The following is an 18,658-nucleotide window of genomic DNA, read 5'->3' as shown; positions in this document are numbered from 1 at the left end:
TTTTGTTGTTATGCCACACTTCAAAGAATTCACAAACGGCCCTGGGTATGTGCAAACCCATTTCCCGTTTTGTGATGCCCTTTTTACATAACGCCAGTAATTTCATGTTCCCCACTGAGAGATTACAAAGCATGATTACAGTTTGTCCAGATGCTGCGACCCAGTCATCAGGATTGCTTCTATATCTGAATAACTTTCAGCAGCCCAAGATCTCATGAATAGCAAATGCAGAATCAAGTCAAATGCTTGAAATATGAATGCAACTTGAACTGAGAAGCTAGATATCTGATTGTGTCCTGAATACATTATTGGGTTTTGGTTTATAATAACTCAAAATAATTTCATGTGCTGCCTATATTTATTCACTATGAAAAGATCACATCAAATTGACTTTTTTTCTAAGACGAGGGAAACAACACAGAAATAATCTGATGTAGTTTCTTCATTCTAGAACTGAGGATCTGAAAAGAACTGCTCCACACATGTTCTTTCCTGACATCTAGTAAAACTTCAAATTCCAATTGTGCTACTCTTTGAGTCTACAAATCTTGAAATTTCGTAATTTGATTTGGGACATTTACATGTAACCTAGTTTATTTAAGCACATATGTATAAAATATCTTTTAATGGAATTAATCAAGACAACACTTACATACATACAATAAACTATGTTAGACCTTCTATGTTGGTTCTCCTGTAAAAAACTTCAGCTTATTCATTGTACTGTTGTGATGTTTATAACATGACCTTATCAAAATCAGCAAAACTGATTTTTATAACTATGTTGATTATAAAAATATATTTTAGATACCTGGCCTTCCCTTATTTACTGTCAAAGAAATTTTATGTATAAACACACAAAACTCTAACACAGGTTCCTGAGAAATAAATATCTATTGCTATTAAGTGATTTCTGCTTTCAACAAATGGACACTAATATTTTGAGAAGAAAGGTACTTGGCAAAGAAACATACACCTTCCTGTGACATCTGAAACTCAACAGCTTACATGTCTTTCTCTGCAATGTGTGTTTTTGCACAGTGTGGGAGAGATACTCGTGAATGGGCCAAGGAGTATGCAAACTCATTAGTCAGGAAGAAATCTTGTCAGATTAAAGTATTTGCAAGACTGTACTCAAGGTAGCTATAAATTTCTCTGAAGCACACAGGACTAAGAGGAATTTTAAAATTAGATCCAGATAAGAAAGGAAGCCCATAGAAAATAATAGTACATAAGAGGTACAGTATAAAAAGATGCTTCAACTCTGCAGCCAGCTTGAAAATCCTTAGCTTTCCCTGAAGAAAGTACTGGCTTTGGGAATAGAGGTGAGTGTCCAGGATCTGCACATCTGAAGCTCACATCTAGATTACATTCCAGTGTCTCTAGAAAATACTCTCCCCTTGGTGTCATTCCCGTATGAGCCTCCTGTCATCACTTTCCTGATTTTCAGAGTCATGCAGGTTTTTCCCTCAGCCCAGAGGCTGAGGGTGGAGAACCAATATGATGGAAAGAATATTACAAACTTCCAATCCAAGATCTTCTCTTGATGAATGACATACTTCAGTGCAGACTAAGTTGTGTCAACAAACATCCTCAAAATCTCAGTGGCTTAACCCAGAGAAAGGATCTACATTTCACTCACACTACATGGTTAATGTGGAATTGGGGGGTTGGGATGACAGCTCACTGTCATCACTAAGGGGCTTTATTAGTCCATTTCTGCTGCTTATATCAGAATACTTGAGACTGGATAATTTATAAAGAAAAGAGGTTTATTTGGCTGACAATTCTGGGATAGCTGCACCTGGCATGGGCCTCAGGCTGCTTCTACTCATGGCAGAAAGTGGCAGGGCAGCCCATGGGTAGAAGCAGATCACATGGCAAGACGAAGTAAGTGGAGGGGGAGGTGCCAGGGTCCTTTAAACAACCAGCTCTTGCAGGAAATAATAGAGCAAGAAGTCACTCACTACCACCCTGCAGGGTATTAATATATTCATAAGGGACCTGCCCCTCCATGACCTAAACCACTCCTAATATTGCCAAGTTAGGGATCAGATTTCGACATGAGCTTTGGGGAGCGAGCACGACATATCCAAACTCTATCAGGGGCCCAGGAAAACAGAGACCGGGGAACATGGTCTCCAGCATCACACTCTACCTCTTATGCTCACAATTCACTGGCCACAACTAGTTATATGTCCACACCTAATGTTAAAGGGGGCAGGGAGATACAATCCTACCATATGATCAGAACAAGAGAATCAGAAGATATGTAAGCAGCCACTACAAATGAAAATCTGGAAATCCACGAAAATTAAAGTAGTCCATGCTGATTTACAGAGCTGTTTTTCCTTTTTTCCTTTCATTTATCATCATTTTTTTAAGCAGGTATTTGTTTGGTGGACATGAGTACAGGTACAGGTTCCTCAAACCACCAAAAATCCTCAGAATGCTCCTGTTTTCCAAGCATCTACTTGAAAAGGCCCTATTACAATTGTCCAGCAATGAAAAATGATCGAAATGCAGAGGAGTCACAATACTGGGAGCTTCCAGCCTACATCAGGTATTAGTCACAGTAAAAAGGTTAGATTACTCATATGGCTTCAATTTTTCAAGTGAAAGATGACATGGTCATAAAGCAAAGGATATTTTATATGAGATAGAAGTTTTAAATTTCACAAGGAAACTATCAGAATCATTTCTTTGCTAACTGAATGAGAATTTTCTGACCTGTAATTCCCTACCTTTCTAAAAATATTAATCTCAATTTATTTTCAGATGGCACTAGTAGATATTATTTTTATAAATACATGACTACAGGAGTACATTTGCAATGAAAAACATACAATGCATTTTGTTGCATGATTCAAGATGAGACATATTCAGATTGATCACAGGGTTCCTGTTCCCCAGAGACCTAACTCACCTCCTATACAAGAGACTATGAATCAGAATTGTCATCAGGGTTTAGATGTATGGTTCACAACACAGCCAGTATTCCAGTTTTAGATGGTATGACCAGGTAGGGATGTCGTTATCTACTTATATGACAAATCTATTGTCTGTCACTTTTTCTATACCCTTCTTCAATCTACTTTAAGAGAGTTTTACCTTAATCTAGACAACTTCAGTTACTTCCTCCTCTTACAGAGAATTTAGACGTGGTTAACTGCCTTTCTCATTTGATGTCACATTAAAAAAAATGGCACCAAACAGCCTATTGTGCATACTGAAGTACTTTCACTCTTCAAACTCCATTAAGTTCTTATAAGCCTCAATTAAGTAAAAGAACAGCTAATTAGAACAGTCTGTTTTCAATAGACTTAGAACTTTGCAAGGAAAAAGATTCTAAGACCTTATGTCTAACTATTCCTTCTCCCACGTGTTCAAGTCTCAGTATTTGAGACTAGACAGTAAATTAATTCTTATTTTATTTTAAGTAAATCAAACTAGTCCTTCAGAGATTCACCTTTATACCATGAGGGCTCTGGGAGGTTATTTATTCTGGAAACATCCTCTACAGCTAGAGAAAATCTAGAGCAGGCATGAACATGGCTAGCATTCATTAAGATTTAAACTGGATCAAAACTGATATAAGCAAAATAGGCAAGGGAAAAAAATGCAAATCATTAATGACTTTAGGTACTTCATTTGACTGAAATTCCAAACACTTTTCTAATTTCAACAGTTAATAATTACAAATAATTTTATTGATAATAGGAAATACTAATAAAGATCATCATAGGTGCTTAATAAATCCTTGGTGAGAAAACAAAAAGTAATTTCATATATACATGACAATATGACTGGGGCTTAGACAACATGGAGGTATGTTTTAGAAAAATCTTTTACTATAAAAGCAATCAATATGTGCTAAAGTTATCTTCTAAACAAAAACATCTATTTCAAATGAAAAGAAGTTGAATTCTATGTTGTATTTTGATTGTTAAGTATATCCCACAGACTTTTTCTTTAAGTAGAGGGAGGGGTTAAATTACTGTGCTTAAAATTAAAGTTTTAATCTTTGAAGCAAAGTTCAATTACTATTTAAAAATTAGCCATTATTTTGAACTATTTATTGACAGCCACTAATGCTTTCTTCATATATGCATTCTATAATACTTATTGAGTACCCACAGGCCTAATCTAGAGACATTTATTATTTAAGTAATAAATAGATACTCTATCTATTTATTAAAATAAATAGATAAAGGTTTGCTCTTCCAAATACAATCCCAGCACTTTCACTCACTGCAGCCTAATGTACCTCCACGAGTGGAGAGAGGGTCTGGGTACACAACTGCAGCTTATTTAGGTTGCAGATGATAATGAATTTTTGTTGCTGCAGTTAAAATGAAACATTTGACAATTAACAAATGTTGTGTTGTTCTTCCCAATAAAAAAAAAGTATTTGTTTGCTCTCTCAAAATATGGATATATCCATTGAAGAGGTTATAAACAGATAATGCAAACATCTTTTTTCAGAGGTGTTGCCACCTAAAACAACCAAGAACCCACTAGCCAGTATTTCACATGTGCCCCATGCTATGCTAAGAAACAGAAAAGAAGAGTGATTAATAAGCAAAACAAAACAAAGTAGAACAAACAAAAAAGAACTGACTGCACAAGCATTCACAGATTCAGTCTAGAGGGGGAGAAGTAGACCAATAATTAAAAGACGTGAGAAGTATAATAAATGAGGTAACAGCCAAATGTGGTAGGAGTCCAGAGAGTAGAATAACTCATCTGCACTAGAGATTCAAGGAAGGCTAAGAAAAAAATTGACCTTTGGAGGGGGGCTTGAATAGAGACAGCAGTAGGATTTGGAGGGAAGCATTTCTTGACAAGACTACTGATTGTGTAAATGCCCAAAGTTAAGAACGAAGATGGCATATCTGGAAGGATAAGGGGCTGAAACTGAGGTCACACTGTGAGAGGGGTCTGGAATTCCAGAGAGACTCAGAGACTATACTGTAGGCAAAGAATAGGAATCTGAAATAATGTGAACTGACTTCTGGAAGCAAGTATGGTGGCAGAAAGGCTTTTTCTTATATTAATGAGAGAAAAGAAATAAGGTAAGTAAGGATGGTAAGGTCTTCTGAATGATTAAAAGTAACAAAAAATGGTCTGGAAATTTATTGACAAATAGTATATTAATTAACTGAAAAATAAAATACACTGTGCAAATTTATGTCTCTTTTTTTAAAAGCCAGATCACAATGTGATTGGGTTACCAGTGGTTATGAATTATTTACTTTTATTGTTCACAGGATGTGGCCCTGATTTATGTTAACGGCATGGGCCCAGCTGGCCAAATCTATTATAGGAATTAATTACAACAGTACTTAAGACTGATATTTTTTCAAAGTAACTTTCCAAAATAGCTAATTTCTTTAATACAATTAATGTAATCTTAAACCACATGTATCAGAAAAAATAGCCATAAACATGCTATTTTGTATAAAGAGAAACACAATAGAATCTCTCTCACTTTCAAATATAATTAAGCCCCCAAAGCTTCCTTTAATTTAAATTACTCAATAGAAAATCCCAATAACTTACCAGTCTTAATTCTTATTCCCAAAAGGTATTTATTTACCTGAGAGAAACTGCATGTGACCCGTATATCTCTCTCACTGCCGACAAATCAGCTTCCAACTGTGGGTGTTTGTGCAGTTCCCCATCATAGTTCACCTGATGAAAAGGGATGAAATTAGTAGTGACTTGGGGGTAAAGGGAATCAAAAGAACCAAAACACAAACAGTCTTTTGCACAGGTCACCTGGTGCATTCTGTCACGGACATTTTCAGTTTCATTAAAAAACACTGATAAATCAGTAGTATATTTACTGAAGTTCTTAGGTTCACATGTGGCTAGAATAATTCATTACCTTTAAAAGTTAAAGTTAGACTATTTTGATGCAAAGAAAATGCAAATGTTAAAAACGAGTGAAGTAAGAGTCTGGGAGATAATCTGAAAAACTTCTAGACTGAACATCTAGGCTGAAGAAAAGCATTTACTTCACTTCTATAAGAATTAGTCGTGTAAACAAAAATCAAACTGGAAGAATTATTTTGCATACTGTTCAAATGTTATATTGACTAAAGAATCATTTCAGTAGGAAAACTATCCCAGTGTTAGAAAGTCATTCCTGGAAGGGAAGAAACATAGTTTTGTTATGCCTATATCTCTACTGCCTTGCTTATGCTTGATTCACAAATTACTGATTTTTGATTCTGAATGAACAAATTTACTTGTATTCTTCGACATAATAACTTTCCTTCTACTGCCCCTCTTAGACATATTACCCTCCCATTATACTATCCAAGTTATGAAACACATTTGGTCATAGGGTTTATAGAAACAGGGCATATTACACAGCCAAACCCTAAAATCAATTGCTCAGTTTTAAATTTTAACATTATCCTGGAAAAATCTGATGAGTTTATTTATAGTGGCTAGGCTATTTTCATGTATTTAAATTATGACGTTTCTTCAAAAGATTTTCAACACAATAAATACAATGACAATACAAATAAACAAATAATTAGGATGCTCAATAATTAAGGCCCATCTAATTTTATAAAGGTTAACCATCTTCTGTGTAAAACTAACAATCTATGCTTTTGTTAGAAGTGTCATCATTTCAAAATATGGACCAATCACAATATGCTTAAGAAATGCAAAAGTCAAAAACATAATAAATTACTGCATAATAAATTATCTACAAAAATCTCTGTAATGAATTAAGACAACATCAACAATAAGGAATCATTACAGTTAAAAGAATTAAAGGTACCCTTAATTTCTGAGACTATGCAAAAAATGAGAAACAGATAAATTATAGATTTTCTAGTTCCTTACAGAATCCTGAACTACACTTAGGTCTCTTAACTCTCAGGGCACACATTTCTACTAAAAACATAAGGCTATTAGAACTTTGATACTGGATGTTTAGAAGACCAGATTTACTTACCTGTCCTCCATAATAAAATTCTTCAGAGTCATTATCACCTTCAGAATCTTCTTCCACTGTACTATTTTGTCTTGACTCCTTAAAATAATAGAGTAAGAAGATAATTTTAATAGTCGAATGAGTTGTCCTCGGTTTGAAAATGAAGTAGCAAGTGGCCATAATAGGCAGGTCTTTTGCATATTACATGGATTATATATAAAAATACATTCTTGGTGCAGTACAATCCAAAAACAAAGGGAGGGAGAGAAAAACAGTTTTGTGGGTATACTCAGCTCTTTCTAAAGTACATTTTTGTTTAAAGTTCTCTTTCTCTGACCTTAAGTTCTGCAATTTAATATTTGATGTATATTAAAAACTTATGTATAATCAATTACAGCTTCAGTTTTACTCTGACAAAACATTTGGCAAGCTCAAACTGATTCCATTTTTATTAAAAAGTTCCTCAGCATTATTTGTCCCATATTGTTCTTACTCCCATTGCCAACTCTAAACAACGGTATGAAAGAAAAAACACTTTGAATACAATAACATAAAAGCCAAACTACAAAAATAAATACGAATCACATTAGAAAGAGAACTTTTGGTATACAAAAATTCTTTGTTTTAGAATTCAAATTTCAAAAATCTGAATTTTAATTTAATTTAATAATAACTAAATTTCAAAAAATCAATTATTATTAAATTAAATAATATGCTTTGACTTGAAGCTTGAGTTTTTAGTCAACTGAACCACATCTGTTAAGTGTCTGAAGTACAAACAAGGAAAATTAGTGGTGGTATTCATGGCCCTATTAACATAGGAGAAAGGTAGCTTCTTTTGGAGATAGAAATCCATTCATCCAATATTTCATAATCGTCACTAAATTTCTAGAATAAATTCCAAGTTCTTAAGGAAAACAAAAAACAATAAAAGGGAATTTGAGTTTTATAAAATTTTAACAGTTTTTGGTTTAAGCAACAGTTTTGTTCAATCAATGACTCTCAATGTGGATAAAGAAGGGAAAAATGAATGGTGCAGCACTAACAAGAAGGGAGGGTTATATGGCGTGCATAGTTTTGAAAGCAGAAAATTGCTAGCCCGATTGCACTCATTTTGTTTGTTTAATGCCTTGGTATTTATTTACAGATTCATGTACATTTTTTAAAACCAGGGAGTAGGGATGAGTTTGTTTTTTTAAACACTGGCTGATAATAAGGCGATACACACCTTTTGTGCTACTTTGGCTAAAGAGATCATTTTCTACAAACACAATTTTAAGTATAACCATGTATAGTTGTAATAAGTTACGTAAATGATCTTCAGTCAACAACATTATTTGATGAAAGAATACAGAATAAGTTAAGCTTTGTATGCATTTTATTCAGATTTAAACCAGACATTCTTTTCTATTATTTTAAAGAGAAAACTTTCTTTTCCAAGTGAATTTTAGGCCACTTCCTTTACCACACAAAAAGTTCCTAAGCCACAGCTTGAGTTTGATTCACCCTATGCAATTTTAATCTAAACAACAACAATGTAGGAACTACAAATACCTGGTAAACTTAAAATGTCTAATGTTTTGAAAAAATAAAAAATATAACTTACATACCTCCCCATTTTCCTTTTGTAATTTGGATTTTATGGATAAGCAACAGTTAATGTCATCTGTTTTTCTTAATTCTGAAAGAAAGTTATAATTAAAAAATTATTTTAGTTTTCAGTATGCTATATACCAAGCATTCATGAGTTTCAGTGTAAAAACACCCCTCTGGTGATTCCATCTCCTTTGCAAAAGAATTAAGAAATATTCTGAAATGAAACCGTGTTGGGGAGTTACACAATATGCAAGCTATTCTGATTTTTCACAGAGCATAAAAATGTGATCAAACTAAAGTACCACTATACAGATTCCTTCAGCTCTCGTATATTTCATGGTACCTTCAGTGCCATAAATGTAGTTTTTAAATATTCAGTTTGTCTAGCAGTGTTACTATGCAGGAAAATATTTTTACAAGAGCAATGCCAACGTAATGCATTTAAAAGGAACTTTTTTTAAGTACTATGAACTTATGCACTTAAAAAAATGTTGAAAAACAGACTAATGTACTTTTAGATAGAAAATTTGGATGGAGAACCAGATTTACAGATGACAAACATAAATATTTGTTATATCAGCTAAAAGAAACAAAAAAACAAACCTACCTATAATTAAAAAAAATTAACCTAGAATAAAAAAGAAATTGCAATACTATTACCTGTTGCTATTCTATGAAAAATTACTGGAATTGGCTCTGTAGTAACTAGTACATCTTCATCATTTTCTGAACTTGACACATATGTATTATCTGCAAAAAATATATAAATTATTAAAGGCATAGTAACTCGAAAAAATACATCCTTTATAAAAATAATGACATTATATCCACATCATGCTAGTTCCAATCTCATAAAGCACACACTATTGTTCTGATTAAACTCAAAAAATATAATGAAGCAAACTGCAGATTTATGTGTGAATTAATTAATTGTCAATGCTCTCTTTAAAGACGTTAAACTGATAAGAACAGATACTACACTTGATCTTAGCCAAAAGGCCGAGAAGCGATTGGAACCAGCCCAAATGCCCATCATCAGATGAGTGGATACGGAAAATGTGGTACATCTACACAATGGAATACTACTCAGCTATAAAAACGAATGAAATACTGCCATTTGCAACAACATGGATGGACCTCGAGAGAATTATATTAAGTGAAACAAGTCAGGCACAGAAAGAGAAATACCACATGTTCTCACTTATTGGAGGGAGCTAAAAATTAATATATAAATTCACACACACACATACACACATACACACACAAACCGGGGGGGGGGGAAGAAGATATAACAACCACAATTATTTGAAGTTGATACAACAAACAAACAGAAAGGACATTGTTGGGGGGGAGGGGGGGAGGGAGAAGGGAGGGAGGTTTTGGTGATGGGGAGCATTAATCAGCTACAATGTATATCGACAAAATAAAATTAAAAAAAAAAATAAAAAAAAAAAAATAAAGACGTTTGCGTCCCCTAGAGAAATACAGACTTTGAACGGAGACTATCCAAACTCATCTCTAATATCCCATGTGGCAATAAATCATTTGGATGCAATGGTAGCCTCAACTCACTTAACAGGGTCCTTTCTCAATATCGGTATCTACTACAAGAAGCAAGGTTAGTGAGTGAAGGAAGAAAAGTAAGAGTTTAGCATTTTTTCCCTGATAAATATGGATCTCCAAGTGTATGGTAAAATATCACACAGGTTTTATTTTACTTTGCTCATTGATGGTGGCAGAGCATCTGTGAGATAGCTATTTAACAAACACTTCACCAACTCATTATAACGATCCTATAATGCACCCATCAATAACTTAATAAATAGTATAAAATACCAGCAACAAATAATGGAAGCATGGATCAATTTCTGCCAAGAGAAATTAGTGCTTAGATGACTGAATGAATACATAGTAAAAGATCTTTTTGAGCCAAATTTTCACAATATTGTGTCAGTACAGTGAGAACATGATTTTTAATTGATAGCTCATTACTTTACTTCCAGGCAAACATCTGTATTATTTTTAGGCCTTGAGTAATGAGTAAATGACAGTGATATGTACGTACAGCTTAGCTGCAAAAAAAATCTCAGCAGACATATGGCTTCAATAGTTATTCATGGAGATGAGAAGAGGTGGGTATGGATTAAAGTTGAAACAAAAGTTTTCCTCCTTACTTTGATTAGTGTAAAATCACAAATTTTGCTTTATTGAGTTTTCAAAAATCATCAAGATGTGAGATTATCATGTTTATCAAGTGGGACCACTAATTAAAAGACAGATTTAATATAAATTTATTTAAATTACTGTCTCATGTTAGTTGAGACTTTGATCATGTATCTAGAGTCTCTTCTGTCAGTAAGCTCATACTTTCGGGTGAGTATCAAACACTCCCCTATTGGAGACAGATTTTTTTTATTTCTTAAACCCCGACTCAGAATCTTACAAATATGAAGTTATTTGTCACTTAATCAACCTAATTATTTCCCTGTGCACAATGGATTCCTTGGAGCTACAGAGAAAAAGAGTGTTTTAAAAGGGAGCATTAGAGCAACAGAAGTAAAACCTGACCGCTAACTAGAAGGGAAGATCCAGAAAATTCCATAAAGTGAATAGCATCATGAAATTTCACAGCACCATGGAAAAGTATCAAGAGGCAAGTAAATTAAGACATTATGGTTAAGAAAACAGGAAAGTTAATAACTAAATTTAAAAGATTTTCTATCATAATGGCTTACATTAAATGTTGACACTGGAAGACAGTAAGGATTCATTCAAAAGAATATAATTTAATGATACATAATTTAGTGAACATAATATGTGTTGCACAATGCTGTTGAAGAGATTTTCTACCAGTCTCTATTTTGACTAGTATTTAGGCTTTAGAACACTCTTTGTTTTTGACTTAATTCACCCCAAATCAAAATGTTTTCAAGTTTCATAACATTGTTTATTAAACTGTCATTATGATATAATAGGTCAGATCAGATCACAGAGGTAATGTCAAGTTATTATCAGAAATGTAGGAGAGTAAAAAAAGCACATCAAATCTAGATGCTGATTCATTTTTTTGGAAGAATTCACTCACGAAGCATTCTGTTCCTGGGCTTTTCTTTGTTCGGAGATTTTTCTTTTCTGATTTGATCTCCTTACTCATTATTGGTCTGCTCAGACTTTCTATTTCTTCATGATTCAATCTTGGTAGGTTGTATAATTCTGGATATTTATCTATTTCTTCCAAGTTATCTAGTTTAGCAATCCCACTTCTGGTTATATATCCAAAGGAAATAAAATCAGTATCTTGAAGAGCTATGGGCACCCCCATGTTCATTGCAGCATTATGCACAATAACCAAGATGTGGAAACAACCTAAGTGTCCATAGGCAGATGAATGGATAAAGAAATTTTACACGTATATACAATGGAATATTCCATTCTTAAAAAATGAAGGAAATCCTGCCATTCGTGACAACATGGATAAATCTGGAGGACATTATGCTAAGTGAAATAAGCCAGGCACAGAGAGACAAATACCACACGATCTCACTATGTAGAATCTCAATAAGTAGAACTAGTAGAAGCAGGGAGTACAACAGTGGCTGCCAGGATTTGGGCAAAATGGGGAGATGTTGGTCAAAGGGTACACACTTTCAGTTATAAAAACAAGTTCTATGGATCTAATGTACAACACGGGTGGTGATACAGATGTGTTAATTAATTTGATTGTGGTAATAATTATACAATGCATACATATCAGATCATCTTAAATATATTCGATCTTTATTTAGCAATTAAATATTTTAAAATTAAAAAAAAAATCTAGACACTGCTATCACCTAGTTGCTGATCCCTTTTATCCTAAGCCATGGTCTTCTGAGCTATAAAATGAGGTTCGCTGACCTCGTCTTAGATCTTTGAGGACCACCCCAGCTGCATGAATCCATTCTATGTTTTCTTTCTTTGGTGTTGTCTAAACAATTACTTCTAAATCTTCCTCAAACTATTCAAGCATTGGTAATAACATCACCTTTGCTTAGAGATGAGAAAGTAAAACGTAGAAAGGATTAAGGCATGCATTTCAGGTAACAGAATGAGTCAGTAACAGAATAAAAATGTTTTCAAACTCAAATTCCTTCAGTGGAATTCTCCCACTTGACTTCAGAACTGTGATTTTTTTTTCTTCCCTTAAAACCTCTGGGTCAGTTAGGTTCTTTAATGTGTATGTTTTAGAGAGGACCTACAGATCTTTGCTAAAGCTGTTAAAAAAAATATGAATATTTTTTCTTTTCTTTATTTCCCTAACAGACGACATAAGACCTATCAGAATTTCCATGGACAACTGGGGGGAGATGAGTACAGAGCTACGGAAAAGCAGCCCTTCTACTGTAACCTTTATTCTAGTTCAAATGCAGCATAATTTAAAGATGAGTCATTCCATTCTTCATTACCATCTAACTTAAGAGAAATAATAACTATACCTATAAATAGTAATTATATTGATATTGTATTATATTCTTGATATTTTCCCTCAATATTCTATATAATTTCATGTCATCCCCAAGCCAGTCAAAGATTACCAAATTGAGGGTAAGAGAAATAATTTGCTCAAATTACTTAAGTAGTTAATTAATTACACAGCTAGTAAGTGGTGAAGCTTAAATCGGTCTGAATCCAAAATTCGATGCTTTGTCATTATACTAAGTGTTTTTGTAAATATGGAAAATATTGTCACTCAAAAATTGCAATATCCTATGAAATATAAATGCTTATTAAATATCGAATCAATTATATTTTAGAGGCTATAATTTGATAGAGACTGTGGAGGATTCTAATTCTCACTTTAGTGGTTTATTCACAAAACTATACAGTGTCCAAGTATCTCACATAGATCAAGACTCTTTGGACTCATGGGTACTGGAGCATCCAGAAACTGTCCTCCCCTCATCCCTCTAGATTCTAGAGGGGAATATAAAAAGGATGAGATAATCCACTCCCATCAATAGGTAAGTCTTCTAACTAAAGGCAGGAACAGATGAGAATTAAGAAATTCTGCTGTTCTGTTATAGCAAAGCCAGGTTGTAACTTGTAATATACGCACCTATTTTCTAATTCATTACCTTAAAAAAAAAAAGCTGCCCTCAGTAGAAAATCCACAAAGACGTATAAAGAAGACTGCTCTATTTTTTCACTTTATTTTTGAGTCAACATATCATTTAGTATTTCATTTATATATTACAATTTTATAATATGTTGTATATTATAATAATCATGTTATATTATTTTGATAGTATTATTATGTATGACTAACTCAATTAAAGACCCTCTAAATTTTCATTTTCACAAAAACTATGAAATGAGTTTTAAGAGATGACACAGGATAATTAGCAGATCAAAATTATAAAATGACAAACCTATTCCAAGGGACATATGCTAGGGTGATATAATCCTGACTCTTCAGGATAATGCTGATGCATTTCCATAGGGAAAGAAAATTCCATATTTTCAAACTTAGATGAGCTAATTATTGAACCAAACGATCCAGGAAAAGTAGAAAGAAAAAAAAAATAAGCCCAAGGAACATTATCAGAAGGAATTAATAAAGGTAATGTCAAATTACTACATTAAGAAATTAACAATGATAAAGAGAGCTATTCATTTTAAAGAATTTTTAAAATGGTCAAATTTCTGGAAGATAAACCAAAGCAGGAAAAGACAGGAACAAATACAAACAGTAGAAATGAGGAGAAATAACCAGTGACATGGAAGACTTTTACAATTATATACCTAATACTATAAAATACTTTTTGCTAAAAAATTTAGACATTTCACCAACATAGAAAAACACATGTTTAAAAATGACTGAGAAGTAGAAAAAAAGATCAATGATCATGGCAGAAAAATATAACTGACCCAGAACCATCACTAAAAGGGTAACAGGCTCAGACAGATTTGCTTGTAAGTTCTATCAAATGCTCAAAAGTGGTTTAATTCCTTCAGCAACTAAAAGTATTTAATACTAAATTATATGACATAACACACATAATCCTCATAGATGAACATTAAGATATCTGCTAATATAACTTGTCACCTTATTTTTTAAAGGAGAAATAATATATACCTCAACAGATGACAAACAAGAATTTGATAGATTTAATATTCATTCTTATAAAAAGGAAAAAAAAAAGCCTTGATAAATGAGAAAAGGAATAATACTTTCTTTTCTGAAAGTAATTGGAAGCATGCTCACAAATTTTGAGAAAAGGGACATAGCTGCCAAATTTCATATTTATTATTAAAAATTATTCCAGAAGTTTTAGCCAGTGCCAGAGGAAAAATGCACAGTTATGAGTATTGGAAAGTAATAGCAAACATATAATTTTGTATGTAACTGTCTATCTGAAAAGTCAGGCATATTACCTAACAACTCTAAGTAAATGTGGATTAAAATTTTTAAATGGGGAAAATATTAACATATTAATGTTCAATTTGAGGAACATTCCATAAAAACACTAATGCTACTTCTTCCCCAGAAGCAAGAGGAATCAGAACTGAATTATAGACGTGGTTTTACCATCAAACTACATGTCCTTGGGAAATATTATTTAACCTCTCTCAGAACACTTCTTGAGGTAAGAACATAATGATGGGCCCTGTTCTGCCTATCATACAGACTGGCATTCAGAACCAAGTGAAATTATGTATGTGGAAATACGTGGTGTACTGTGAGCTGGACAGCATATTTTGGTGAACTGGTTGCGGCAACCGATCCAAAATTCTGTCCCAGTATTTAAACCAGAATGCACTAATTTCCCTTTCCCATCCTCGAGTTTTATTGCAGCGTAATCTAACCTACTTTGATCAAGTAGATAAAATATAATGTATATTTACACTCTATTTTATTTTATTATCACAAATGATAACCAATGCTTTATTTTAAAACTTCAAGTTTTGTATATTGGTATTTCGAAGTGGGGCTCCTGTAAAGGGAGAAAAAGCTCGAGTGATACCTCTTGGCCACAAGAGGGAGCTAAACATTTGGTCCACTTGGTTTACCAAATGGCATCTTCTACCATACATCAGGTGCTACAGAATAATTCACTTAGCGCCCTCAAGTTGGGCTTTGATTTGTAGCATTATTTCTATTACCCAGACATAAAGTCCTGCAGCTCTCATGGCTGACATCTCTCCAAACTGCCCCAGATGAGGAGCACAGTAATTATAATATTTACAATAAACATTGGGGCTTTTATTTTCCTAACAAACACTCAGCATCAAAAACATCCTATCCCACAATAAGGCAGAAGTCTGACTGCATAATAATCTACAAAACATATTTTTCCCTATAAATATTTCTTGTCTTGGTTCTTCCAGTAAAACTTGCCAAGAACACTTACTATTACTATTAAAAAATAGGCATGTCCTTAAAATGAAGAATCCCCCATTGTATAACTGTACAATTGTTTTATAAAATACTACTCTGAAAACATATGGAGAGCATAGCAAAATAATTACAAGGAAGTTTATTATTTTGAAACATAAAGTAATCTTGTAAAAAGATTAAATGGTTAATGCAAACTGCCACAGAAAATACTTATAAGTTTAAAAAAAGGTTTACATTATCTCCATACCAAACTACGGACTGATTTTTAAATAATCAAGTATATGTATACACATACACACACTCTTAGAGAAATGAATGAAACAAATAAATGTTAGCTATTATTTTTATATTATGAAAGGCCAAATGATGTTCCAAACCTAGCAACTACACGGGTGTAGAGAATCTTCATTTTAATTTTAATGATGTAAATATACAGGCTGAAGCTACCATACGGGCTCATGTAAATGACTTTTCATTGGGAAATTATTTTGATTCTGGACTGCATCTCAGAATACATCATGTACCACACCGGTAATCAACAGAATTCTTCTATATTTTTAAGATTTCCTCTGCCTGCCGATGCTTAACCTCTAGATATATGTATATATATTTTACATCTCCAAAAGACAAAAATATTCAAAGGAGGAAGTCTTAAAGATACAGAAAAATTCTGTTGATTACCTGTGTGGTACATAATGTATCCTGAGATGTAGTCCAGAATTCAACGGAGTCATGACATGAATATTTGTGATAAATATAAAAAGAAGCAAAGCATACCTGGGTAATCTTCAGATACGTGTACTGAGTAGGACACACTGTTAAAACAGAAAAAAAAGGGCTCACGTTATGCCAAGGTAGATATGCTTTTTACAAAAGACAAACCAACCCCTTATTACCCACTCATTTACACAGATATAAGTACAAACAGATAACACCCAAAACAAATTAGAAAATCTCTATAAAAAAGATGTGACGCAGGAAACTTACAGATTTTTAAGATACACTTTTAATGAGTCTAAATGACTCTTTCGAGAACAGTTTTGAAATATCTTTCTCCCAAGAGTAATAGTTTTTTAGTATACATAGGTCTTTTTATTTCAGTCTAATATCTCCTAATTTATGATCATTTGTTTTGTTTGCTCAGGTTATATCAAATCATCTTTTCTTACCAAAAACCTATTAATCCTATTTCATATGGCACACAATAATTAAAAAATTTATTTTTAATATTGCTTCCCCATAATATGGTGTGCTTTTGCAAATGACCTTCTTTTTCAAAGAATTAACAAAATATTATGAAAGTATAACTAATAGATATTTATTGTTCATCAGCCAATCTTTTATCACCACTTCATATAATATAAATAAACTACCCTCTACCTACAGAAGAATTGAGTTGTTTCAAAAATAATTTTTTAAATTGCAATTTAATAATTTCACAACTCCTTTTTCAGTAACCCCACTGTCTTTATGCACTCATCTCACATTACATATGGGAGTTTAATGTACTAATTTGCTCACTTTTCTATCTTTATCAACCGGATTTCAAGTCTCTTGAAGTTAGGTTCTATGTCTACATATTTGTAGCATGGTCACCTATTTAGTGCATGACACAATCCAAAATCACTTGGTATGTGCACAAATAGAGAAATGTAATCTATATTCGAGAGAAAAGATGATTCAAGTGTCGGAATTAGTCCACAATGATGTTAAAGCAGCTATTATAAGTGTGCACAAAGAAGGTAAAAGAAAACTCAATCTAAAGAAGAGAGAAACAAGCAAACAAAAACATCATCACAAACTTGTGGAGCACTAGTAAAAAAGCAAACATCTGTATAATTAGGACTGTACAAGGTTGAGGAAAGAGAGAATAATACAGAAAAAGATTGAGAAAATAGCTGAAATTTTCCCAATTTGGAAGACATAGATGTGCAAATTGAAGAAGCTCAGAAAACCCAAAACAGGGTAAATGAGATGAAAATTACAGCCAAGTACACACGCAGTCACACTACAGAAAACCAACTATAAGAAAAAACTTTTAAAAGAAGTCAGAAAAAGAAATGACACATTACATGCAAGGAAATAATAACAATCAATGTCGACCTTTTTTGGTGGGGGCGTACTGTCAACCTAGAATTTTATATTTAGTCCACATAGCCATCAAAAATGAAGGCAAATTAAAGAAACTTTCAGATAAGTGAAAATTGTGAAAATTTGTCTCCAGCAAACCTGCACTATAAGAAATCCAAAAAAAATTTCTCCTGGCTGAATGATATCAGATAAAAAGTCAAATATTCAAAAGAAATGAAGAATACTGGAAATTGTAAATATAAAAGACTGTTTTTCCCTTAATGTTTTTAAAATGTATGACTGTTTAAAATATAAATGATAACACTTCATTGTGGGATTTAGAACATATGTGAATGTAATACATATGACAATCACAGCATAATGACAGGGAGGGGTAAAATGACCATATACAGTTACAAGGTTGTTCCATATTATGTGAAATAGTATAATATAAGAAAAGTTAAGGTTATATATTGTAATTTTTAGAGCAAGCACACACACCCACACGTGCACACACACCCACATGTGCACACACATAAATACCTAAAAAAGCCAATAGAGAAATTAAAATGGAATTTGAAAAATCATTTTGGTACAGTTAGCCCAAAGGAAGGCAGGAAAGGGGGAACAAAAAGCTGAAGAGATAAATAGGAAACAAA

The 18,658-nt window shown here is 33.0% G+C and overlaps 1 protein-coding gene and 1 pseudogene across 2 annotated transcripts in view; both read right to left on the bottom strand.

Moving 5' to 3' along the window:
- The window catches only part of PARP8 (poly(ADP-ribose) polymerase family member 8), a 161,076-nt gene that overhangs the window by 63,156 nt on the left and 79,262 nt on the right, over positions 1–18,658 (bottom strand). For both annotated transcript variants that reach the window (XM_063086452.1, XM_063086453.1), the window contains 5 exons: positions 16,707–16,744; positions 9,212–9,301; positions 8,566–8,636; positions 6,977–7,054; positions 5,600–5,694 (listed from right to left, as the gene is read on the bottom strand). In XM_063086452.1, coding sequence (XP_062942522.1) covers positions 5,600–5,694; positions 6,977–7,054; positions 8,566–8,636; positions 9,212–9,301; positions 16,707–16,744 — 372 coding nt within the window. The remainder of the gene's footprint in view (positions 1–5,599; positions 5,695–6,976; positions 7,055–8,565; positions 8,637–9,211; positions 9,302–16,706; positions 16,745–18,658) is intronic.
- Positions 9,413–9,562, bottom strand: LOC134371444 (U2 spliceosomal RNA; annotated as a pseudogene).

Source organism: Cynocephalus volans, chromosome 2, assembly GCF_027409185.1.
Source record: "Cynocephalus volans isolate mCynVol1 chromosome 2, mCynVol1.pri, whole genome shotgun sequence".
Taxonomy (NCBI): domain Eukaryota; kingdom Metazoa; phylum Chordata; class Mammalia; order Dermoptera; family Cynocephalidae; genus Cynocephalus; species Cynocephalus volans.
The sequence above is the reverse complement of the archived record's forward strand: the minus strand, read 5'-3'. Positions and strand labels throughout refer to the sequence as shown.